The sequence below is a fragment of the Cyclopterus lumpus genome, chromosome 4 (genome assembly GCF_009769545.1).
Source record: "Cyclopterus lumpus isolate fCycLum1 chromosome 4, fCycLum1.pri, whole genome shotgun sequence".
NCBI lineage: Eukaryota > Metazoa > Chordata > Actinopteri > Perciformes > Cyclopteridae > Cyclopterus > Cyclopterus lumpus.
The window spans coordinates 18,216,393-18,236,032 of record NC_046969.1 but is presented as its reverse complement, the minus strand read 5'-3'; the positions used below and the strand labels follow the sequence as shown (position 1 = coordinate 18,236,032).

Here is a 19,640-nt window from a genome sequence, read left to right as displayed (position 1 = left end):
AGTGAAAGCCTACAAAAAACGTCAAGACCCAAAATGCACTGCGCATAAATACAGATGCTGCGTTCAAGGACTCCTTATATGCTCCGTGTTTTGCACTTTACAGTTAAGACGAATTCAATCTCCTCTGTTTGTTTGTTTGTTTGTCACATCTTTTACTTGCCCAGTCTTCAAACGAGTGTCGTTACAATACACAGGCAGAACTTTAATTACACTCCAACCAGAATCTCAAATATGTTTTGTTTAGACTTATCTTTTGTTTATTAAAGCTTTTAGAAGGATTATTTCTCGTTCAGCTTGAACCGTCAGTCTCCTTGATTTCTTGTCAGCAGATGATAGTTTCCTGTGTGTGTGAGGAGCTTCCCGAACCCATCAGCACAGAAGAAGCAGATGGAAACAAACTACGTCCTCTGTGCTGGTGGGGACGGGACCCTCCTCGTCCTCTCGGCCGGTGGGTGGGGTGGGTGGTGTCGGGGTGGAGGGGCAGGGAGAACCGTACTCACTGGGTCTCGGACTCTCTGGGGTGCTGAGAGGGGTTCAGAGGTCTGCTGTGGGTCTGGGTCGTCCTGGGTTAACGGGTTGGTTGATGTCCACCCTCAGCTTACCCAAGAGTGAGACAAAAGCCCAGAGGAGTCCTGCCCTGTGAGACACAAACACAAGAGATGAATACTTTTGAACTCAACTACACAGCCTTTACACTGTTGGGTTGAATCTGGCCTCCAATTATGGAATCGTATGACTGATACTTCTGTAGTCTTGGAGAGGGATTACTCACTCAGCCCACTGACAGAAAGACAACCGCCACTCTCTGGTCCTGTGGTCCTCCGTCCTTCTCATCTGGTCCTGTGGTCCTCCGTCCTTCTCATCTGGTCCTGTGGTCCTTAGTCCCTCTCATCTGCTCCGTTGTCAAGGAGACCCTGGATGTTGCTTCTTGTGTCATGGCCTGAGTAATAGGCCTGAGTAATAGAGATTTGGAGACTTTTCTTAACGTTAGTAAATTTTTTATCACACATCTGTCTGGTTCAGCCACCTTCACCTAACTATAAAAATAAACAGAGAGAGTAAAATGAACACCGGGAACATATCTGACTTAATGCAGAGAATACAAACACAGCTCCTACTGCAGTCGTACAGAGACCTGATAGCACGTTGCAACGAGTCCGGCACCCCATACTCCCGGTGTTGTTTGGTGCATAAGCACAAACAACAGTCAGATCTTTACTTCCTCGCAACCCGCAGGGAGACGACCCTCTCGTTCTCCAGGGAAAACTCCAACATGGCGGTGCTCAGGGCTCGTGAGTGTTTCTCTGGTCCAGGCGACATAGTTAAAGTCAGAAAGTTCAACATTTCGAAATACTACTTACAGATTTTTTTAGGCGAGAAGTTAACTTAGTTGTTTAGACATCAAATCTGTGGTTAGTTTGTCAAGATTAAGCCTCACACAAACTTAAAGATCCCAGCATTACCAACTTGGTATATAGATCGTTTTTCAATATTTTATTTGAATTGTTTGTCATATCTTTATCTTTTTCTTCTATTGACAGTAGGTCCAAAATGAAGTAACTGGATTGACTGACTGGTACCAGTATCCAATGGTCACGTGTGTCCCGTCTAAATCAAATCCAGAGCGTATAAAGAGAGAGTGGCGTCAACGGGAGCTCAAAACGCATGATTGTCATGTGAGTCACAAAAAACGTCAGATTTTTACAGGAAGTACTTGGCGGGCAATTTGCATGTGTAGGTATAGGTAGAAATTGGTTTCAAACCGAGAGAAAGCATTGCGATATTTTCTAATAAGTAGTTTATAAATTAATCGATTTACATTATTAATATAGAGCAACAACATTCATATTTAGACACATCCATTTTGTGGGTTTTTTAAAGTGATGACATTTTAGGCTAAAGTTCCCTTGTTTAAAGAACAGAGTGAGATTTAGTGGCATCTAGTGGTGAGGTGTCAGATTGCAAGCAACAACATTCCCCTCTGTCCCCTCCTCCCTTTCTACGTGTCATAGAACTACAGTGGCCCTCTGATGCGGATAGGTAGGATTTGATTACTACAAAGAGCTACTCTTATCATTACTCTGTTCTTTTTCATGACGATAATAATAATAAACATTAGAAGAACAGTGGGTCCACTGCTAGAATTAGAAGTTATTTATAATTTATAGCTACATATTGTTTCTAGAGCCCTAACAGTAATGTTTACAAGTCACATATTGATATTTCACAGATCAAAATAGTTGATGAATGAATACAATTCTGAGGGAAGTTTATGAATGATTATCAATAATGAAAAACACAGACATCAGGTAATTCCTCCCGTTCTCTGTCCTCCAGTCTGCTTTGTCTCAGCCAGCAGAGAAGTTTAGAAAAACAAACTAAGGACAGAGAGCTTTTGTTTGAGTTTGTTTAAAATAAAAAAAAATGCTGGCCGAGCTTGGCCGAGCTTTTAAATTCTGTTCATGTGTAAACATTACACATAGCATCCGTGTATGACAGACTGTGGAGCCGATTGAGTTAGGGGTTGCTTTCGTTTACATGTTCATGCTTGTTGAACAGATGCATTGATATAGTATTGTTTTTTTAAAGAATGTTTTATTGCAGTACCGAGGGACGTTGTCATCAGCTCAAATAATCTCCGTCCCCTTCAGTGTCTCCACCTCTGCTCTGTATGCTGACTTATTAGTTCTGTGTGTTTATACTTGTGTGTGAAGAGGGTCGATCAGATATACTCGCTGCAGGGTGATAATAAATTACACCAAAACATTTCAAAGTACTCCTAAAAAGCACCAGTGACGTCTTGGGTCTTTCATTATTTACCACAGGGGCCCGTTTAATACAGAGTTTTGGTACCCGTCCATATACCTTTATTTAAGGTAAAAACACAAAAGACTGCTGAAACATGCGGTGCAACATGGCGGACTCCATGGAAGAGGACCCGCTCCTTTTCTAAGCTATCAAAAACATAACAATTCTTATTTTCAGGTCATTAAACTCATAAGGTTATAATAAGTTTATAATTAAACCCTATATGTCACTTTTTTGTTTAGTGTTTAGAAGTGTTTTGAAGTCTCACAAATAACTCAAATGAAATGGCTCTGGATCAAACAACATGGAACTGAGCACCCAGTGACTCTGTTTGTAACTTGGTAGGTTTAATCAATTCAAGACTATTGTAAATGACAACATATCAATACATCCTTTGGTAATTGTTTCTGTTATTATCTTAAATCAGCCTTCTTATGATTGTTCTTTGTTTTGAGTATTATTTGATCTGTTTTAAAATTGCATTTTAATATTTGATACTATTTTAATATTTAATACTAAATTTCCTATACGTGTTAAAATACACATATATCATGCTATTCATATACTATAGTAACTATAATAAATAGAAAGTAAAGTGTCCTGGTGGTTTATTTAAAATAGTTTTGGTGTGTGGAACAAGTCCTCTCGTGTATACTGAATGTGTACATGGAGATTGTAGTGCTTGCGTGAGAGTTGTGCGTGTGCGCATGCGCAGGTAGTAAAGCGTGTTGTCGGTCTCTATGACAACGGGTATATTAAACCTTTTAGGGCTGTAGAGGGACCAGACGCAGATTACGTACGCAGGTGTTGCTCTCCGACTAGCAGACAGTGTGTGGGCCAGTTAGATGGAGTGATATCCACAAAGCGACCCGCGTTAACTCAACAGGAATACTTCGCAATAACCTGCTGGTGGTGAGTTTACTAACAACCATATTGCTACAATTAGAACTGCTATTTATTCCGAGTAGCCAACACATTTGGTTGTTATGATTCCTATAAATGCGAAGTGTCCCCTACGAGTCAGCTCCTAATTCGGTCTCCGCCCTGTTTACCCCGCCGAGCATTACACATAAACAGGATTATAGTCTTTATTAAACTCCGAAACGTTTTGTAGCCATTGAAATGTGTTCTGAGTGCAACAGAAACAGAGCTGATGTAAACATCACCTACACGTCAGCAGAGCAGAGGGCATGTTTGTTACAAAAAACTAAAAACAAAAAACAAAACAAGAGAAACAATTTACTAGTAACCTTGTAGTACCGATTTCTGTCCAGTAGGTGGAGACCATTCCCCAACACAAGCAGCTCGGTTACAGTACAGCTCTGTAGGATCCACATCTCCTGCACATAAAGGGATGTGAGATGTGTGGGAATTAGTGCCACAATAATTAAATCCATGACACACAATAAGTTGATTGTATTTTGATTTGTGTGATGTTGTTTTGATTATATAAATAGATGGAACCTGATGGGATACCTTGACCTGTATTGTACGCTGCTGTAATACCTATGTATTGCATGTCTGCTAATATCCTCAAATATATTTGCACCAGAATATCTACTTTAATGTGAATGCCATGTGTGTGATAGTGCACGCACATGGCACCAAAACCCTGAAATTTGAATCATTAACATTGTACAAATTTGACAAACTGTTTACAAATAAGAATTAAAAAACACAAAATAAGTGTTAAATTACTATAAGACCCATTTAACCTTGTGTTTATATATATATATATATATATATATATATATATATATATATATATAGGTAATCATTTCCCTTAGATCCTGCTTCAAGTGTGACAAGAATCTTGTTTGACATTTGTCTCAGTTCTTCTTCCAGTGAAGATTATGAGTGAGGTGGTTTGCACAAAGCCTCAGGAGGAATATGAGGACGACTTTGAGAAGGATCTGGACTGGCTGATCTGTGAGGAAAGTCGTAGTGAAGACCAAGTAAGCAATATAAGCTCATTGGACAGACCGATTGCATCTCACCTTTCTACTTTCTTTTTTTATTTGTTATCCCACTGCTTCTTAGATTTTCGTGTGAAACTAAGTTTGCCCTATTTACTGCAGACTTAGTGCTGCATGGGTCCCTGGCTTTGCTCTGTAAATGTGTAACAGTGAGTAGGGTTCAAGTTACCTGGTACATATCACTGTATGCACAAGAAACCCACTCTGTTCACAGACAGTGACTATACTTTCACTGTTCGCCACTAGATGCATTATTAATGAACACACATGTCTGTTATCAAACCAGAGCGCCGATTACCTGCTCAGGTATTGATGTTGCTCATTCATTTACATCAACCTGATTAATGAATGCAGAATGTCTTCCTTTCCGCCCTACAGGGTCCTGACTTTGACGACATAGAAGCAGAAATTGACAAAGAACTGGAGGAGGATGCCGAGCAGAAAGGAAAGAAAAGAAAACCCAAACGCCACAAGGAGGCGAAGAGAGGCAAGAAAACAGAGGAGCTGGAAGAAGATGAAGAGAGGTGGCCCTCACCTATGGAGCCATTTGAGTATGACTCGGACAGAGACAGCCCTAATAAGTCATCATCTATAGCCCCCCCACCCCCAATGGATGAACAGACTGAGGAGGAGAAGAAGTTCATTCTGGAGAAGATACAGCAGGCTAATCAAGACTTGCACCACCAAGAAGCTCCAGATATGACAAGGCACAGGCGGCTGCATTTTAAAGAGACGCTGGTGGATCTGGTGGTGCCTCCGCGGCAAGATGGACACTATGGTGATGGTGAAGGGGAAAAGGGAAACAAGGATTCAGAGGCAGAGACTGAGGTGTCAGGGAAGCTGTCCGAGCTTAAACTTTCCCCTCGGGAGGAACGCGTGGGATCTAACAGGGCTGTGGAGACCGGTGAGGGAGGAGGAAAGGAGGGTAGAGTCCTTGTCGAAAAGGATGGTAAGTTTGATCTGGTCAGTCTGAAAGAGGTGGAAAGTCAAGGACTCCTCCCTCCTATAGTGAACAACTCCTCCCCACGTCACCAGCAGCAGACTGTGAGCTCCAGTAAGACCCACAGGTCCTCCTCCTCTCCTCGTCCTCGTGTCGGATCCTCCCCCTTCCAGCAAGGTGCACATCACCTCCGTGGCCCCAAACCTCCCGCTCAGCCCAGGAACAGGCCCAGCTCAGCCAGCCACAGCCAGAGAGGCGGCCATCTGGTCAGCAAGCGGCGGGTGCAGTCGGCCACCGGGACACCCTCCCAGGCCACCTACACCCTTTCCCCGCAGCAGAAGGAGCTGCTGCAGAGGATCCAGGAGAGGAAGGAGAAAGTGGCCAAAGAGGTAAGAAAGAAGTGATATAGAGGTTTATTTTTTTTTTAAAACGTTTGTACATTCTGAAAATTTAAAGTATCAGATCTGACAATAAAACATTTCCACTTGGATTCTTGCTGTTCATCACTCTCGCTTCCCATGCCAGGAGGAGCAGAGGAAACTGGAGGAAGAGGAGCAGAAGAGGCAGGAGAACGAGCTGGCGTTCAAGGCGTGGCTGCTGAGGAAGAGAGAGCAGTTTCAAGAGGAGAAAAGGATCCAAAGAGCCCAGGAGATGGAGAAGATGAGTTCTAAGGTATCACCACAAGGGGGCACTCTAATCTGACAACGCATGGCTATAAAACACCTTCATACAGGCAGAGTGACGTCTGTGGTTTGACCAGTCTTGTACTGTTTTAGTGACTAGTCAGCAGTAAGTCGTGCATTCTCAAAATATACTCTGAAAGTACCAAAAAGAAAAGTATTAATTATGCAGAAGGACACATTTCAGAATCACATATTAAATAACTGGATTTGAATCAGTGATGCATTAATACTGGTAAAATGTTGGGCTAACTTCAACCACTTTATATACTTTACTGTAGCTTAATCCTTAATACTACATCAACATGTATTTAACATTACATTTGTGTTGTTTAAATTAAGCTGAATATGCACAGTAACTAAAGTTATCCCCCAAAAAATGTAGTGGACTAAACAATAGAATACAAAATTTGTTTCCAAATCTTACTGTAGTATAAGTAAAATGAAAATGAAAATACCTCACAATTGTACTTAAGTACAATACTTTAGTGAATGTACTTTCTACCAATGCTCGACACTAATTCCATTTTCACTATATCTATAATATAATTATTTGTTATTTTCAAATGAGCACTATAGCTTTGCTCTTACAAATCTTACAAAGCAGAAAGAGTTCAGTGACTGTGAAGATTCCTTCCGGCTGTGGCTTCAGAGGAAGCAGGAGCAGCAGCAGAAGGAGAGACAGCTGGTGGAGCTCAAGAGGCTGGAGGAGGACGCTGGTTACCTCCTGCACAGCCGTGAGGAGTGTGAACGGGCCTTCAAACTGTGAGCACATTGTCACATTTACATTCACTTAAAGTGCCAAATAATTGGCCAACTTTTCACAGTTTATTAATATGTCTCGCTTGAGGTTGTATCCTCACATATAAAGAATAATGATATGGTTTTTCTTGAAATGGTAATAGAGATGTAGCCTATTTGAACATTAGCATGTTAACAAAGTGAGTTAGTTAGTTATTTGGTTAGTAGCACCTGTAAATGGTTTTCACACATTTTTAAATGACATGCTTATCTTAAAATGCAGATGTGTTAAGTTAATTCGCATGTGAAGTGAAACAGTTCACATTATAATGTTCGTCTCTTATCAAATGTGAATTTCAAGATCATTTCCAAATTGGCTCCCGGCCCTCTCCATCTTCTCCATCTTCTCCATCTTCTCCATCCTCAGGTGGCTGAAGCGGAAGCGGGCGGAGAAGCGGGCGGAGCAGCAGGCTGCTCGAGAGCGCTCCCGCAGGTTGGTGCTGGAGGAACGGCGCGCGCGACGCAGTAGGGACCTGCTTTGTTGCGTCCATGAAGCCAAGCCCTTCAGATTCACCGAACAGCTGGCCTACCGCTTCTGAAGCAAACCGACTGCTGGATTCACACATCACCGTCGTCACAAACCAGACTGGGCAGCTCCAGATGTGCAATACAAGACATTTATTCTCTGTTCAGTCATTTCCAGGGTTTTGTTTTATCACTTCTATTTCTGTGCTGTGTTAAGTCACATTGCTACAAAGAGAACGTTTACCGCAGTGACCTCAGTGTGATACAAATGTATTGAGTGAATTTGTTGTTTTTTTTACTGTATTTAACGCTGTCTAGTGGCAAATGCACTTTACTTTAAATGGAGCTCTTAATAAACAGGGCTGTGCATTTAAATACACAAGCTGAACCATTTGTTACTGGAGGCCTTTTGTCAAGTTTTTGTTTGGTGGCATAGATATTACAGGTTTGCGACAGTTTACTGTCTGTAAGAGTTAAAAATGCCTGACAGAGACATAAATCAAATAAAACACAAGTTAGGAAAGGGAGATATGAAGATAATCAAATATCACAATATATTTGACTAAATACCTCAATATTGATATTGCGACGATATTGTGGGGTTAACCATTAGTGCTTTAACAAAAGATTTACGCAATGACATTTTTTATAAATCATCATCAGTAATGTGGCTATAATGACTAAGTACACGTAAATAAGAGAACAATAGCAAGCTAGAGCAGCCTGGCATGTTCAGAACATGACTTTAATGTAAGGCGGCCTTTCAAACCAGGAAAAGAAGACCCTAATGCCATATTACAATATCCAGAATCAAAGACAATATCTAGTCTTAAATCAAGATATGGATATAACGATATATTGCACAATCCTAACAAGTCATTTATCAGTGTCTTCATTTTATCATCTCATTTGATACAACAGAATAAATGAGGATATTTAAGTTCATGACATGAACACATCAAATAAAAATACAATAAATACAGAAATGGAATTTTATATTTTTAATAGGCATGTACACATACATTTTGATGTGTCACAGCATTTCAGAATTAAATATCAGTGAAACATAAGTGGCCAACCTCATAAAACGACAGGATTCATCTGGTGAGCGGTTTGAATCGATGTCGGAAAGAAAGCTGCTCTTGGTTTCTTTCCTTTGAGTTTACAGTGCAAGACTCGGCCTATCATCTGTATCGGCAACACAAACACAAAGAGACAAAAGATAGATACAAATACGTATTCCTTGAAACAGGAATGATTGACATCTTTTATGAAAAAAAGTTCCTCATATTAAATGCAGACAGTTACGACAGCAGCTGTCTCTTATTAAAAAGTCATAAATAAAAGTAAAACACAAACATCAGTGAACATGTTGACCAGTATATTCTGCTCCGCGTGCCCGGAAGAGAGAGTGAGAAGTGGACAAAGTAGTCGACAGAAAACATTTTCACTTTCAGACATGACACACAGAGAAAGACAGAGTGCATGATCATTCAATATTCAGTATATTAGAACATATCTCTTTCTTAAACTCTTTTTGTATGAGTACCATTTTAAAAACAGTGCACCGCTTATGTATTGAAAATATATGTTTTACTGGCTCTGCTTGTAATAACATATGAAACAGTACCATTTGTGAATTATTTTGAACTACTGAACACTAAGGTAAGGTATTCTTAGTGTTTATTAAAAAAACTAAAACATTAGATATGTTGTTCGGAACAAGAACAACTCAAAGCAAACCAAAAATTGGCGTTCTTCTCTTTGGATTCTTCACAGTTCAGTGAGAGTACAGCTATGATCAGTCTGACATGAAACTTCTTACCAGGAACAACAAAACAAAGTGAGTTGGGTTTTTAGAAGCCGTCACTGGAGGGAAAGACAAAGAACAAAAAGGCAAACTCAAGTACTTATGTGTCGAGAAACATTAAAAAAAACGCTACCGAGAACACAAAAATGACAATATTATTAATCTTGCACTTCAAACAGTACAAAAATAGAATTGTTCTGATCCAGAGGTCGATTCAATAAATAGTTAAAATATATAGAAGGATTTGATAGAAGGGGATGAACTGCTGCAGCTTCTACAGTTCATCTTTCGGGTTGATGTTGAGGCCTTGACCCCACACGGACTGCGTGTCCAACGCCTGGATCACCTCGTCCGCCTGCAGTCTCTCCTAGGACAGAAGAAGAAACGAGAATTACTTCCTCGCCGCTGTATCCCTCTGCCAAACCAGTCAAGTTGCAGTTCACAGCCATGTCTGTCGAAAATGTCATCACCGTTTATCCAAGCAGACATTTGTGGGTAATTGATATGATTAGCATATCGATTTCTCGAATTATCGACAAAAACGTGATTTGCAAGGTCAGAGACGGCCGAGTGAAGGATGAACCGAGAAGCAAAGTGATCATTGCCTCTCTGGTAATAATAGTTTACCAGTTCTCTGAAGAGCGGGTCCAGGGTGAACCACAGAGCGACAGCACACCTCTGCCCGCTCGTAACGGCCTTCACGCCGTGTGGATTCTCCCCTCCTGATGAGAAACCCACCATCCTGCCACATAAGGGCTTCACTGACGCCTGGAGAGGAGGGAGGAGACAGAAGAGGAGGGAGGAGACAGAGCAGGAGAGGAGGGGAGGTTAATAAGGACCATTATCTGTTAATATTAGTGAAGCCAACACATTTACATGCAGCTTGGTTGTTTAAGCAGGCTTTTGTCCTACTGGAGGGTCCGACAGTGGATCATAAACAGTTTTTATGTTTATATATTATTTCTGCTGTGTTTATATTTGGTTTCTTCTTTCCACCCATATGAAGTGCAGTGCTTGTGGCCATTACCCTGAAATGATTCCCCCCTTTCAATACATTAAATCTATTATTTAACCACCATGCATTCTACTCTAGCCTCCTTAAGAGTGGATATTTAAGGTGATGGTGGGGGTCGAAAAAAGAGGCTAAATGTTGGAAGAATACTTTATTACTTTACTTTATTCAGTCTTTATCTCCATTCCCCAAAAATATGTCAACCAGGTCCAGGTCAGTTTTGTAAACAAATACAATCCGTTTAAGGTTTAATTAAAAAATACACTTCCATTTTACCAAACCAATTAATTATCTGCAATATAAGCATTTTCACTGCCTTCCTGTGCAGTAAAATAATTTGTAAAGCCAAATCTCACATATCAGGGGAAATCCTCTTACCGTGACTGTTTTGGCATCCATTTCTGTGAATATGAACTCCCCTCCTTCAAAATCTCCATTTAGATATAACAGTGCACTGAAAGTAAAACAAAGCAAAGGAGAGATCAGTGAGAGAGATAGTAATGACCGATATTCCTCGTGCACTATGTAATGCAGCTGCAGCAAAGTAGATTTGTTGTGTTCGTACCTGTAGTCTCTGTATGTGTACGCTGGTGCTTCCTTCCAGCACTCATTGGCCTCGGGGTCCAACAGACAGTTGTCAGCATGGATGGGATGGCTCAGGTCATTCCTGTGATCTTGCTGGCCTGTGAACAGACAACCAACGCACAAATAAATACTTTAATATAAATACATATCACTAAAACCATCATCTTCTACCACTTCCCAATCATCCAGTCAGTGAACTGGGACCATTTACAAAACCTCAGTATGTTTAAGGAATCTGTGAGGATGGTATACATGTGTATGTTTCTGTGGGCGAGTGACCTGTGATGGCTGTCCGGCACACCAGGTGTGTGTAGGAGAAGTGCAGGGTAGCGTTGAGCAGGAAGTAAGACTCGATAACCCGTCTCGCTCGCTCGCTGATGTCGTAGAACAGGCGAGCGCTCCTCATCGGCACTCTGCCTTCATAGCCGTACTGCAGGGAATAAAAACAAATAAAAAATGGACACCGTCGTATATCAGGAAAGAAACTATTCAGGTAAAACGGTCCATTGCAACACAATTTATTGAGCCGTGCATATGATAAAGCTACCAACGTAATAATCCTGATAATCTGGTTTGCTCGGACAATATGCCAGGTTCTTGCAACCATGGTAACTATTTGAGCAGATGAGGGAGGGAATCATGTGTTTATCTTTAGCGGTCAGTGTACCTGCAGGGTTTTGAGTACAGTGGCTCCTTCAAACTTCTCATTGGGAGTGTGTGGAGACATCCTCCCTCTGTAACCGTCTCCTGCCATGGTGACAGCCTTGAAGAGGAGGAACAAAAAGCCAGAATGAAGCTTAAAAGTCAAGGTATAAAAAGCATTACGTTATCAGAGTTGTGCAATGCCCCTACATGAGCCAGGCGCCTGAGGTCTGAGCACTCCTCCTCAGATATAACATGATCCAGCAGCACTCGCTGGGTCCCGTTCAAGGCCGCAGAGTTCTGCACCAGCTGCACGTCGTCATACACCAAGGGGCCACCTACACAGATCACACAACAGTATTTTAGAAACGCAACATGTTATCTCAGCCAAGGTGGTCAGAGAAGATTGAACTGAACACTAATAACTATCTTTGAGCAGTTTAACTCCCGTTCTGCTTCATTCCAGTGAAGGTTTACCTTCTTTGAGGTGCTGTTGAGCGGCGGCTGTGACGTTCTTCTTGTCTGAAATGGGAACATACTCCATCCAGCCGTCTGTCCCGGAGGGAATCCTGGAAGAACAGAGAATGCATTTTCATATTAGCATGCAAAACTGTGACTGTAAACTTTATACCTGCAATAACTGAAACAAGCAAACACTGACACATTAAGTTGATTGAGTGAACTTGTCAGTGAAGTTGACTATTCACACACCCAGCTGATAGAAAACAACATTATCAAATACAGATTTTTACAATATATATATATATATATATATATATATATATATATATATATATATATTTTTTTTTTCTTTTCTTGCGGCTACTGGAGGAAAACGCTCCAGGTAATGAGAAGTTAAATTGTAGTAATACAAACAAGACTACACTCAATGTTACATTTTTCCCAGATGCAGATATCTCTCACCTGTTTGAGTCCTCCCTTCCACCTGTGCTGCTCCAGTAATTCTGCAAGAGAAAGACGAGGAACAGAAAGACAGCAAGTCATTAAAAACCCAAAGAAGACACCAGACCAGTGGGACTGGTTTGACACTTGTCAAAGTGGCCAGCAGGAGTCGCTGTGGGCTGAGAGGACAGTTGTGGGCAGCCAGGGCCAGACACCTGTTACCCTGCTTTGAGTCAGCCAGCAATGGGACACATTAATGAGTTTACACACCCTGCAGGAGACACATGTGGACCGGCTTACGACGAACTCTCCATTAAATAACAATATATTTTAATTTCCAGGCAAAATCAAGAATTAAAAGGGCACTGCTCCGTCAATAAATACTCGTAGTTTGAGTTATAGTAACACATTAAAAATGAACACGGTTTGGGATGTTGCTGTGTTGTGTATTCTGTTAACTCACCCCTTCTATAAATTCCACACCCATGGTTTTACTGCCAATCAGAAGAAGCTCCAGTTCCTGTCTGTGCCTCCTCAGGTACCATGCAGCTTCCTGAGAACACAAACACGCCAAAGGTTTACAGCAGGCCGTTGTCTGAGTCATTAAGGTAAACACATGCTTTTGTATAGGAGGGAAATAACTGCAGAAAAAGAGAGAGAAATACATTATATATTTTAACAGTTCTATCATAACATGTTTCACATTTATGGCAATGATTTAGCGGATTTTAAATCACTGCATTGTTTTCAAGCTCACAGTTACAGCAAATTATATATATATATATATATATATATATATATATATATATATATATATATATAGTGAATTAATATTAACCTGCCATTTATCAAAGCTCATAACCATAACCTTTCCAAACTCTTAAAGTGACAGTGTACACTTGTTGTCCTCGCCCCTTCACAGCAAATAAAGGGAACCACAAAGAGTCTTTCCCTCAGCTCAGTGCCAGGACGTCTTTTCCTCTGTGTCTTCTCTGAGGGACATTCTAGTTGTGTATGCATCGAGTATGTGCAACAGAAATAGACAATGTGTAAGAGCAGTTTTACAACCGAGTGTAAAGGTGCTATGAGACTACATACAGTCCTGTCTTTTCGTATTTTTGTCCGTGCGAGAAAGGGAGAGGTGGTTAGATTTGAAGCCATGAGGATGAATATTATAAAAACTGGAGCATCCAGTAGTGTTTTTGTTGTTGTGGTTCAAAAAACCAAAAGCCCTCTTTCCAGCACACTTAATAAGAACAGCTCTTAAATTGTTCCAGAGACTTCTGTGGGCACTCTGACATGACTTTTCCTCCTCCTCCATCATTCCTGAAAGCAGGAATCTTTGGCAAGGAGGCGGGACAGGCCTGGCACTCAGATCTAGGGCTCTGTACATGCGCTCCCCAAGGCCGGAGGGAGAGAGGGCGCAGAGAGGAGAGGTGATCTGTGGGCCAACGACTGATGGGACTGGAAAGACTTGAGGGCTAGAAAAATGTAAGCTACGAGTAGAAAAACATAAGCATGAGCTGCAACACGTCGGCTTCTCTTTATCACACACACACACACACACACACACACACACACACACACACACACACACACACACACACACACACACACACACACACACACACACACACACACACACACACACACACACACACACACACACACACACACACACACACACACACACACACACACACACACACACACACACACACACACACACACACACACACACACACACACACACACACACACACACACACACACACACACACACACACACACACACACACACACACACACACACACACAGTCCTGCTGGAAGCCTCGCTCACTATAATGAGTACCAGGCTTTCTAGGAAAAAGAGGATGTGAAATTGAGACTGAAACGAGGCACTTCTTGACTTTTCAAAAGCAGCTGATCAGAGTTTTAGGGAGAACTAACTCTCGATGCTGAAATGGCTGATGGGTACCCAGACTTAGCAAATGACATTTTCTCGAATGGCCAGACATTCAGCCTTTAAAATCAGTGCTAGGAATACCAGGGGCCAAGGAAATAAAAAAGAGCACGGCCAGAGGAAGACATATGTTCTCGTAAACACATTGATGTAGAAAAATGTGCTTAATACTTCCAGCTGGATGAAGAACATAAACAAGTGAAAAGCAAACTTCATAAGGCAATAGCTGTCAAGCAGTGAATAGCAAGTTCATCCAAGAAATACAGCAAACGGCCTGTCGCCTCCGGTCTCTCCCTTTTCCCTCATATCCACACTTTTCTTCTCCGGTCTCTTTCCCTACCTTGGGAAGGTATATAGTTCAACTAACTGGAGACTAAACTATCCTTAATGAGGTTTACTATTACATTACATCAACTAAATCTAAGAGAACACGCTTGTACTTCTAAAAGGAAACTTAAGAAAGCAAAATTCCCGTGCCACGTTCTTGTAAACTTTTACAGAGGAGCAGAAGAAACCACCCTGAATGGATGAATCCCAAACTGGCATTGGGATGTGCACGGCTCGGGACAGGAGGGCTCTGCAGCGCCAAGATCGTCATTGGTACACTTCTACCGAGCATCAGGGATATTGGGGAGGGGAGGAGCCTGCACAGACCCCAAAGGATATTAAAAAGACACCAGCAAAGCTCGTTCACCCCGCTGCCATCTGGCAAGTGATACAAAAGTATCCTCTGTGGAGCTCCCAGACTACAGAGCAGCTTCTTTCCTCAGACTGCTGGACGACTCAACTCATACTCCATAATGCACCATGACAAATAGTTTTGTGTTGCTTTCGTAGCATAAAGGGACTATTACTTGCAGTACATTGTGCAAAGCCTGTGTTGTAGAACAACAATAAGTGAACCTTGAATCCTTTTAGTTGTGCCACCTATACTCTCGAGCAGTTTTTCGATATCCCATATTGTGCCCGATTCTGCAGATAATTCAAATATTTTAAGTTTGGTCTATTAGTTTTAATCTGTAAATCTTTCTTTCTTTGCAAACCTGCATTTATTGTGTCCACCTTGCATATGTCCTTTTGAATTCATTTTAAAAATGTCAACCTGTAATCTTTTGTGGTCTTTTAGTTCTTCTATCTTCCGTATGACTTTGTTTTTTTAAACTGTAGTGTTCCAAAGATTTTAAAATATTTTATTGTATCCAGATGCATTCACCAAACCATCCATCCTGGTATTTACTGTATTTTTTGCTCTCAGCCTCCAACTACCTGCCCCCCACCATCCCACGAGAACAGCAGATCCTCACCTCTCTTGGCTTGCCATCGTGTGCCAGCGTCTCTCTGTAGTAATCCACGTTGTCCGTCATGGACTCCTCTCCCTCGTGGAATAACAGGTAGGTCAGAGAGCACTGGAGCGCCTCCTCCAGCCGGTCCACTGCAGAGAGAGACAGAAAGCAATGTGTTGTCTAGTACTGCTATGGATCTGTTTATTTACACTATACCGTCCGACTGTCATACGCAGACACACCTTTATTCATATTCAAACATAGATCCACAACGACGGTGGTAACCACATACACATCATCTGCCATACACACTCACTCTAACTTAGCTTGTAAAGGTGCATAGTTAACATCAGACTTCCTGTCTTGGCCTAAGTTGAGGCAGCGTATCTGCTGCGTGTTCCCTGGTCAATGAGAGTCTGGAGACTTGAGCTCAGTCAAACAGAAAAACGTCATTGAGGATTTATTCAGGAAACGTAAGCAGCTAAAGCACAATCCTGTTTTTGCTGCTTACAGCCGACAGTGTTGCTGGCTATTAAAGTACTAAAATTACTGACTTGTGACAGGAAGAAATGCTGTTACTTGAAATAAGAAGTAACAATACTGCTCTATGTTAAACATGCAACATACTGCGAAAACAATGCAATCTAATTATGCTAGATATAAATGGACTGTTGACTGCGCACTGTTTAAAAAAAAGAGAAGTCTTGTATTCCATATATTTAAAACCTGTCTGCCAACATGTAAATCATACACTGCCTTGATTATGAAGTGGGTAACACCCAAGTGGATGAAACAAGTAGATATTTAACATAATTCATGTTTATTCAAGGTTAAAGTACGACGTTAAGACATTTAACCGATTGCATTTTGAAAGTAACCTTCCTCTGCAGCATCCTACCAGAAATGTTTGTTCCCCATTAAATGATCGTAATACAGACGATGTAAAGTCATCATGGGTAACGCCACAAAAATACCCATTTTGTGTGATCATCCGTCTAGCATTTTCTAGGATTTAAACTTTTTTAGTTTGTTCAAACTTTCTCAAAATAGATTTTGTTTTACTTAAGACTAGAAAAAGAGTGATGATGCTGAATTTACGAGGGAATTACAGCAGCACTGGCTTTCATCCTTTGCAACTCATACAGTACATGCATGCATTGTTTCCTTGTGTGTGTGTGTGTGTGTGTGTGTCTGTCTGTCTGTCTGTCTAACTGTGTGTGAATCTAAAGTTCTATATAGAGGCAGAATGCAAAAATATTCAATAGATATGGCTGAAAAATGCCCATTATAATTGGGTTTGATATAAAAAAGAAAAAAGAATGTAACTTAAAAAAAAATGAAAGAAAAACAGAATTTGTGCTTTCATAAGCAGTGATACACACTAAGCTGTGCACCTTTTCACATTATAATATAGTAATATATAGTAATGACTGACTCACTGAGACTCTTATTAACTAAATACTTTTCAGGCTTCAAAAGAATGCAATGAAAACAAATTTTAAATACTGACAAAGTAGAAGGAAGTCTCTAAACCAGAAACTGAGAGCACCAAATTAATGAAATGAACAATCCAACAACATTTGCTGTTTGTAATAAATGAACACACACACACACACACGCACACGCACACGCACACACACACACAGCAGCGGCTGTTGGAAATCAAAGCCTGCTCTCAATGTGTTTGCACAGATCCAACGATGCACTTTGCTTTATTAGAGCCACATGCTTATAGGTCATTAAGTATAATCTGGTGATCTCACAACCACTCAGCACACCGTCCTTCCCAACGACGCTTTGTTGTTGTGCCAACACCTTTGTCTAGAAGGGGTTCTCTCTACGTCAACAACAGAAGACTATTTACTCACACACACGGAAACAAACACCTGAGAGCTCCTACATCAGACTGCATACGCCCATATCAAAGAAGGACCAATGAGAAACTCTAAACGGGGTGAGACCGACAGTTGATTGGCTCGGCCCGTCTGCAGCTCTTTGTGGCCACGAGAAGTTCATGTCCGTGCACATGTGTGACCTATGGGTGTATCCATCCTCTTTCTTCATAATTAAACTAAACAGTCACACAGATGTCATGTTTTTCTATCAGAAAATCCACTAGAAGGTCTGAATAAGTATTACATTCCTTGAACAACTTACCGTGGAAGTAGGCAAACTGAAGGTAGTCGTAGTGCAGAGGCAGGTAGTTCTCCATTGGCGAGAGGCGGCCCGGCCGGGTGGCGAGGTCTCGAACGCACTCGTGTTCACAGTGCAGCACCTGAGTGAAGTGATCTAAAACGAAATCAGAACAGTTTTCAGATCATCAGCTTCCGTTTGAGATGGTCAACCGCTTCTTAAAAGGTTGCATTTGGCTTTTCACTTCCTTGAGTTTTAGTTTCGGGACTAAATACCAGTGTTCCCGATACCAATACAACTGAGGGGAGGAGAAGATTTTACAGAAAACTGCAGAATAGAGAAATAAGGTTATAGAACACCAGTTCTTATAAATAATAACAATTGGATGTCTAAAATCATATCTGCAAGAGTCTCGAAACAACTTTACAATCTTCTTTATCCATAGATCTTGATTTGAATGAAGAAAAACTCCCCAAGAAAACCTTGAATGGGAGAAAAAAAAGAAATAAAGATACTTTTTCAGGACGGACAGACATGCAATCTTGGCCAGAAAACCTTTTTTTATTGGTTGATTGGTTAACGAAGACAATGGTTTGATCAGTTTAACATGGTTTCAAACTAGAAAAAGATTTAATCAAAACAGGAACAGTGTCCACCGGCTCCCATTACAGCATTTTACTACAGTTAGTTTACTGCACGCCTAATACTACTGGGCCTATTGAGTCAGTTATAAGACGGGGTGGTCTGTTGCAATTTTAATGCACACATGCAATTTATGGTCACAATTCCAGTATGATCCCATGCCCACAGCTATTAACTCAGCTGAGATCATTGATGTGACATCAGCTCAGGGTTAAAGGACCACTTGAAATACAGCGGAAAATAATGAATAACATGTTAGTATTGCAGTCATAATAGGAACTAAGAGCAGCTGATCTCCAGCGTATTATATTGATGAACCTGTTTGACATCAAGGCATTAAAACTACATCACTTAGCCGATAAAGTGTATTTGTCTGTTGTTTACTATATAGATCTTCATTCAACTGTAGAGCATTATTATGTGTTCCTATGCTGAAGATAATAAAGAACTTTGTGTAAAGCAGATATTGAAAATGTTTGTCTTTTTCCCTTTGAAGGGAAAAACCCCTGGAGTGAGTTCAACTTGAGGAGCTGTATCAAATCAAATACAGCAAGTCCAACATCATGTTATTCCCCGTCGCTGGGAAGTAGATCAACTCAATGTTGTTCCCCTTTTACCAGTAAATTACTCTCATGTCTTTGTCCTCCCTGTAGGATCAACAACAAACAGGAATCATCCCCACCTGAGGAACAACAGATTTCACGAGGCGCCACGTATTATTTTCTTATGTCGGGCCCCAAGAGAAGAGCAGAGTGGATGATAGTATGGTTGTGTGTGGGGGGTTTTCTGTGAGGCAGAGTGTACAGTGAGGTCACTCTTGAGCAGCTGCAGCGCTACTTTCTTCACCCAGACAGCAGAGTTGTGGTCTGATTCAATCTCTTCAAGAGTCTCAAAGGAGCAGAAATATGAAAAGTTTTAGGCCAGAATCAAGCAGGGCTGTCAAAATGTTTCTTTCTTTCTTAACTAAATCAAACTACTACACAAGGAAGTCATTCA

General features: G+C 41.1%; 2 protein-coding genes across 10 annotated transcripts in view; one reads left to right on the top strand and one right to left on the bottom strand.

Annotated features, from left to right (window-relative positions):
• The first annotated feature begins 3,507 nt into the window (after positions 1 to 3,507).
• Positions 3,508 to 8,056, top strand: ccdc181 (coiled-coil domain containing 181). Of its 9 annotated transcripts, none has more exons than XM_034531647.1 (6): positions 3,508 to 3,720; positions 4,642 to 4,763; positions 5,163 to 6,113; positions 6,250 to 6,396; positions 7,057 to 7,169; positions 7,573 to 8,056. In XM_034531647.1, exons 2-6 carry the CDS (start codon positions 4,662 to 4,664, stop codon positions 7,742 to 7,744), a joined length of 1,485 nt encoding a protein of 494 aa, XP_034387538.1. In that variant the 5' UTR covers positions 3,508 to 3,720; positions 4,642 to 4,661; the 3' UTR covers positions 7,745 to 8,056. The 9 variants fall into 9 exon arrangements, with proteins under 9 accessions (XP_034387538.1, XP_034387539.1, XP_034387536.1 ...); XM_034531648.1 differs by having other exon boundaries at positions 3,549 to 3,720; positions 4,654 to 4,763; XM_034531645.1 differs by having other exon boundaries at positions 3,549 to 3,720; positions 4,654 to 4,763; positions 7,012 to 7,169.
• Positions 8,057 to 8,712: 656 nt separating this feature from the next.
• The window catches only part of p3h2 (prolyl 3-hydroxylase 2), a 51,701-nt gene continuing 40,773 nt past the window's right edge, over positions 8,713 to 19,640 (bottom strand). Inside the window, exons 4-15 of the mRNA XM_034531629.1 lie at positions 18,027 to 18,158; positions 15,891 to 16,018; positions 13,086 to 13,175; positions 12,644 to 12,684; positions 12,197 to 12,288; positions 11,930 to 12,057; positions 11,745 to 11,840; positions 11,357 to 11,507; positions 11,058 to 11,175; positions 10,871 to 10,946; positions 10,108 to 10,248; positions 8,713 to 9,847 (exon numbers count right to left, since the gene is read on the bottom strand). Of these exons, the coding sequence (XP_034387520.1) occupies positions 9,755 to 9,847; positions 10,108 to 10,248; positions 10,871 to 10,946; positions 11,058 to 11,175; positions 11,357 to 11,507; positions 11,745 to 11,840; positions 11,930 to 12,057; positions 12,197 to 12,288; positions 12,644 to 12,684; positions 13,086 to 13,175; positions 15,891 to 16,018; positions 18,027 to 18,158 (1,286 nt within the window). The 3' untranslated portion in view covers positions 8,713 to 9,754. The remainder of the gene's footprint in view (positions 9,848 to 10,107; positions 10,249 to 10,870; positions 10,947 to 11,057; positions 11,176 to 11,356; positions 11,508 to 11,744; positions 11,841 to 11,929; positions 12,058 to 12,196; positions 12,289 to 12,643; positions 12,685 to 13,085; positions 13,176 to 15,890; positions 16,019 to 18,026; positions 18,159 to 19,640) is intronic.

Bases quoted from the DNA above. Each gene is read 5' to 3' on its own strand.
- ccdc181 (XM_034531641.1), top strand. From the start codon at position 4,662: ATGAGTGAGGTGGTTTGCACAAAGCCTCAGGAGGAATATGAGGACGAC. The intron at 4,764-5,138 runs GTAAGCAATATA...TAATGAATGCAG, and splicing joins AAAGTCGTAGTGAAGACCAA to AATGTCTTCCTTTCCGCCCT. The intron at 6,114-6,249 runs GTAAGAAAGAAG...TTCCCATGCCAG, and splicing joins AGGAGAAAGTGGCCAAAGAG to GAGGAGCAGAGGAAACTGGA.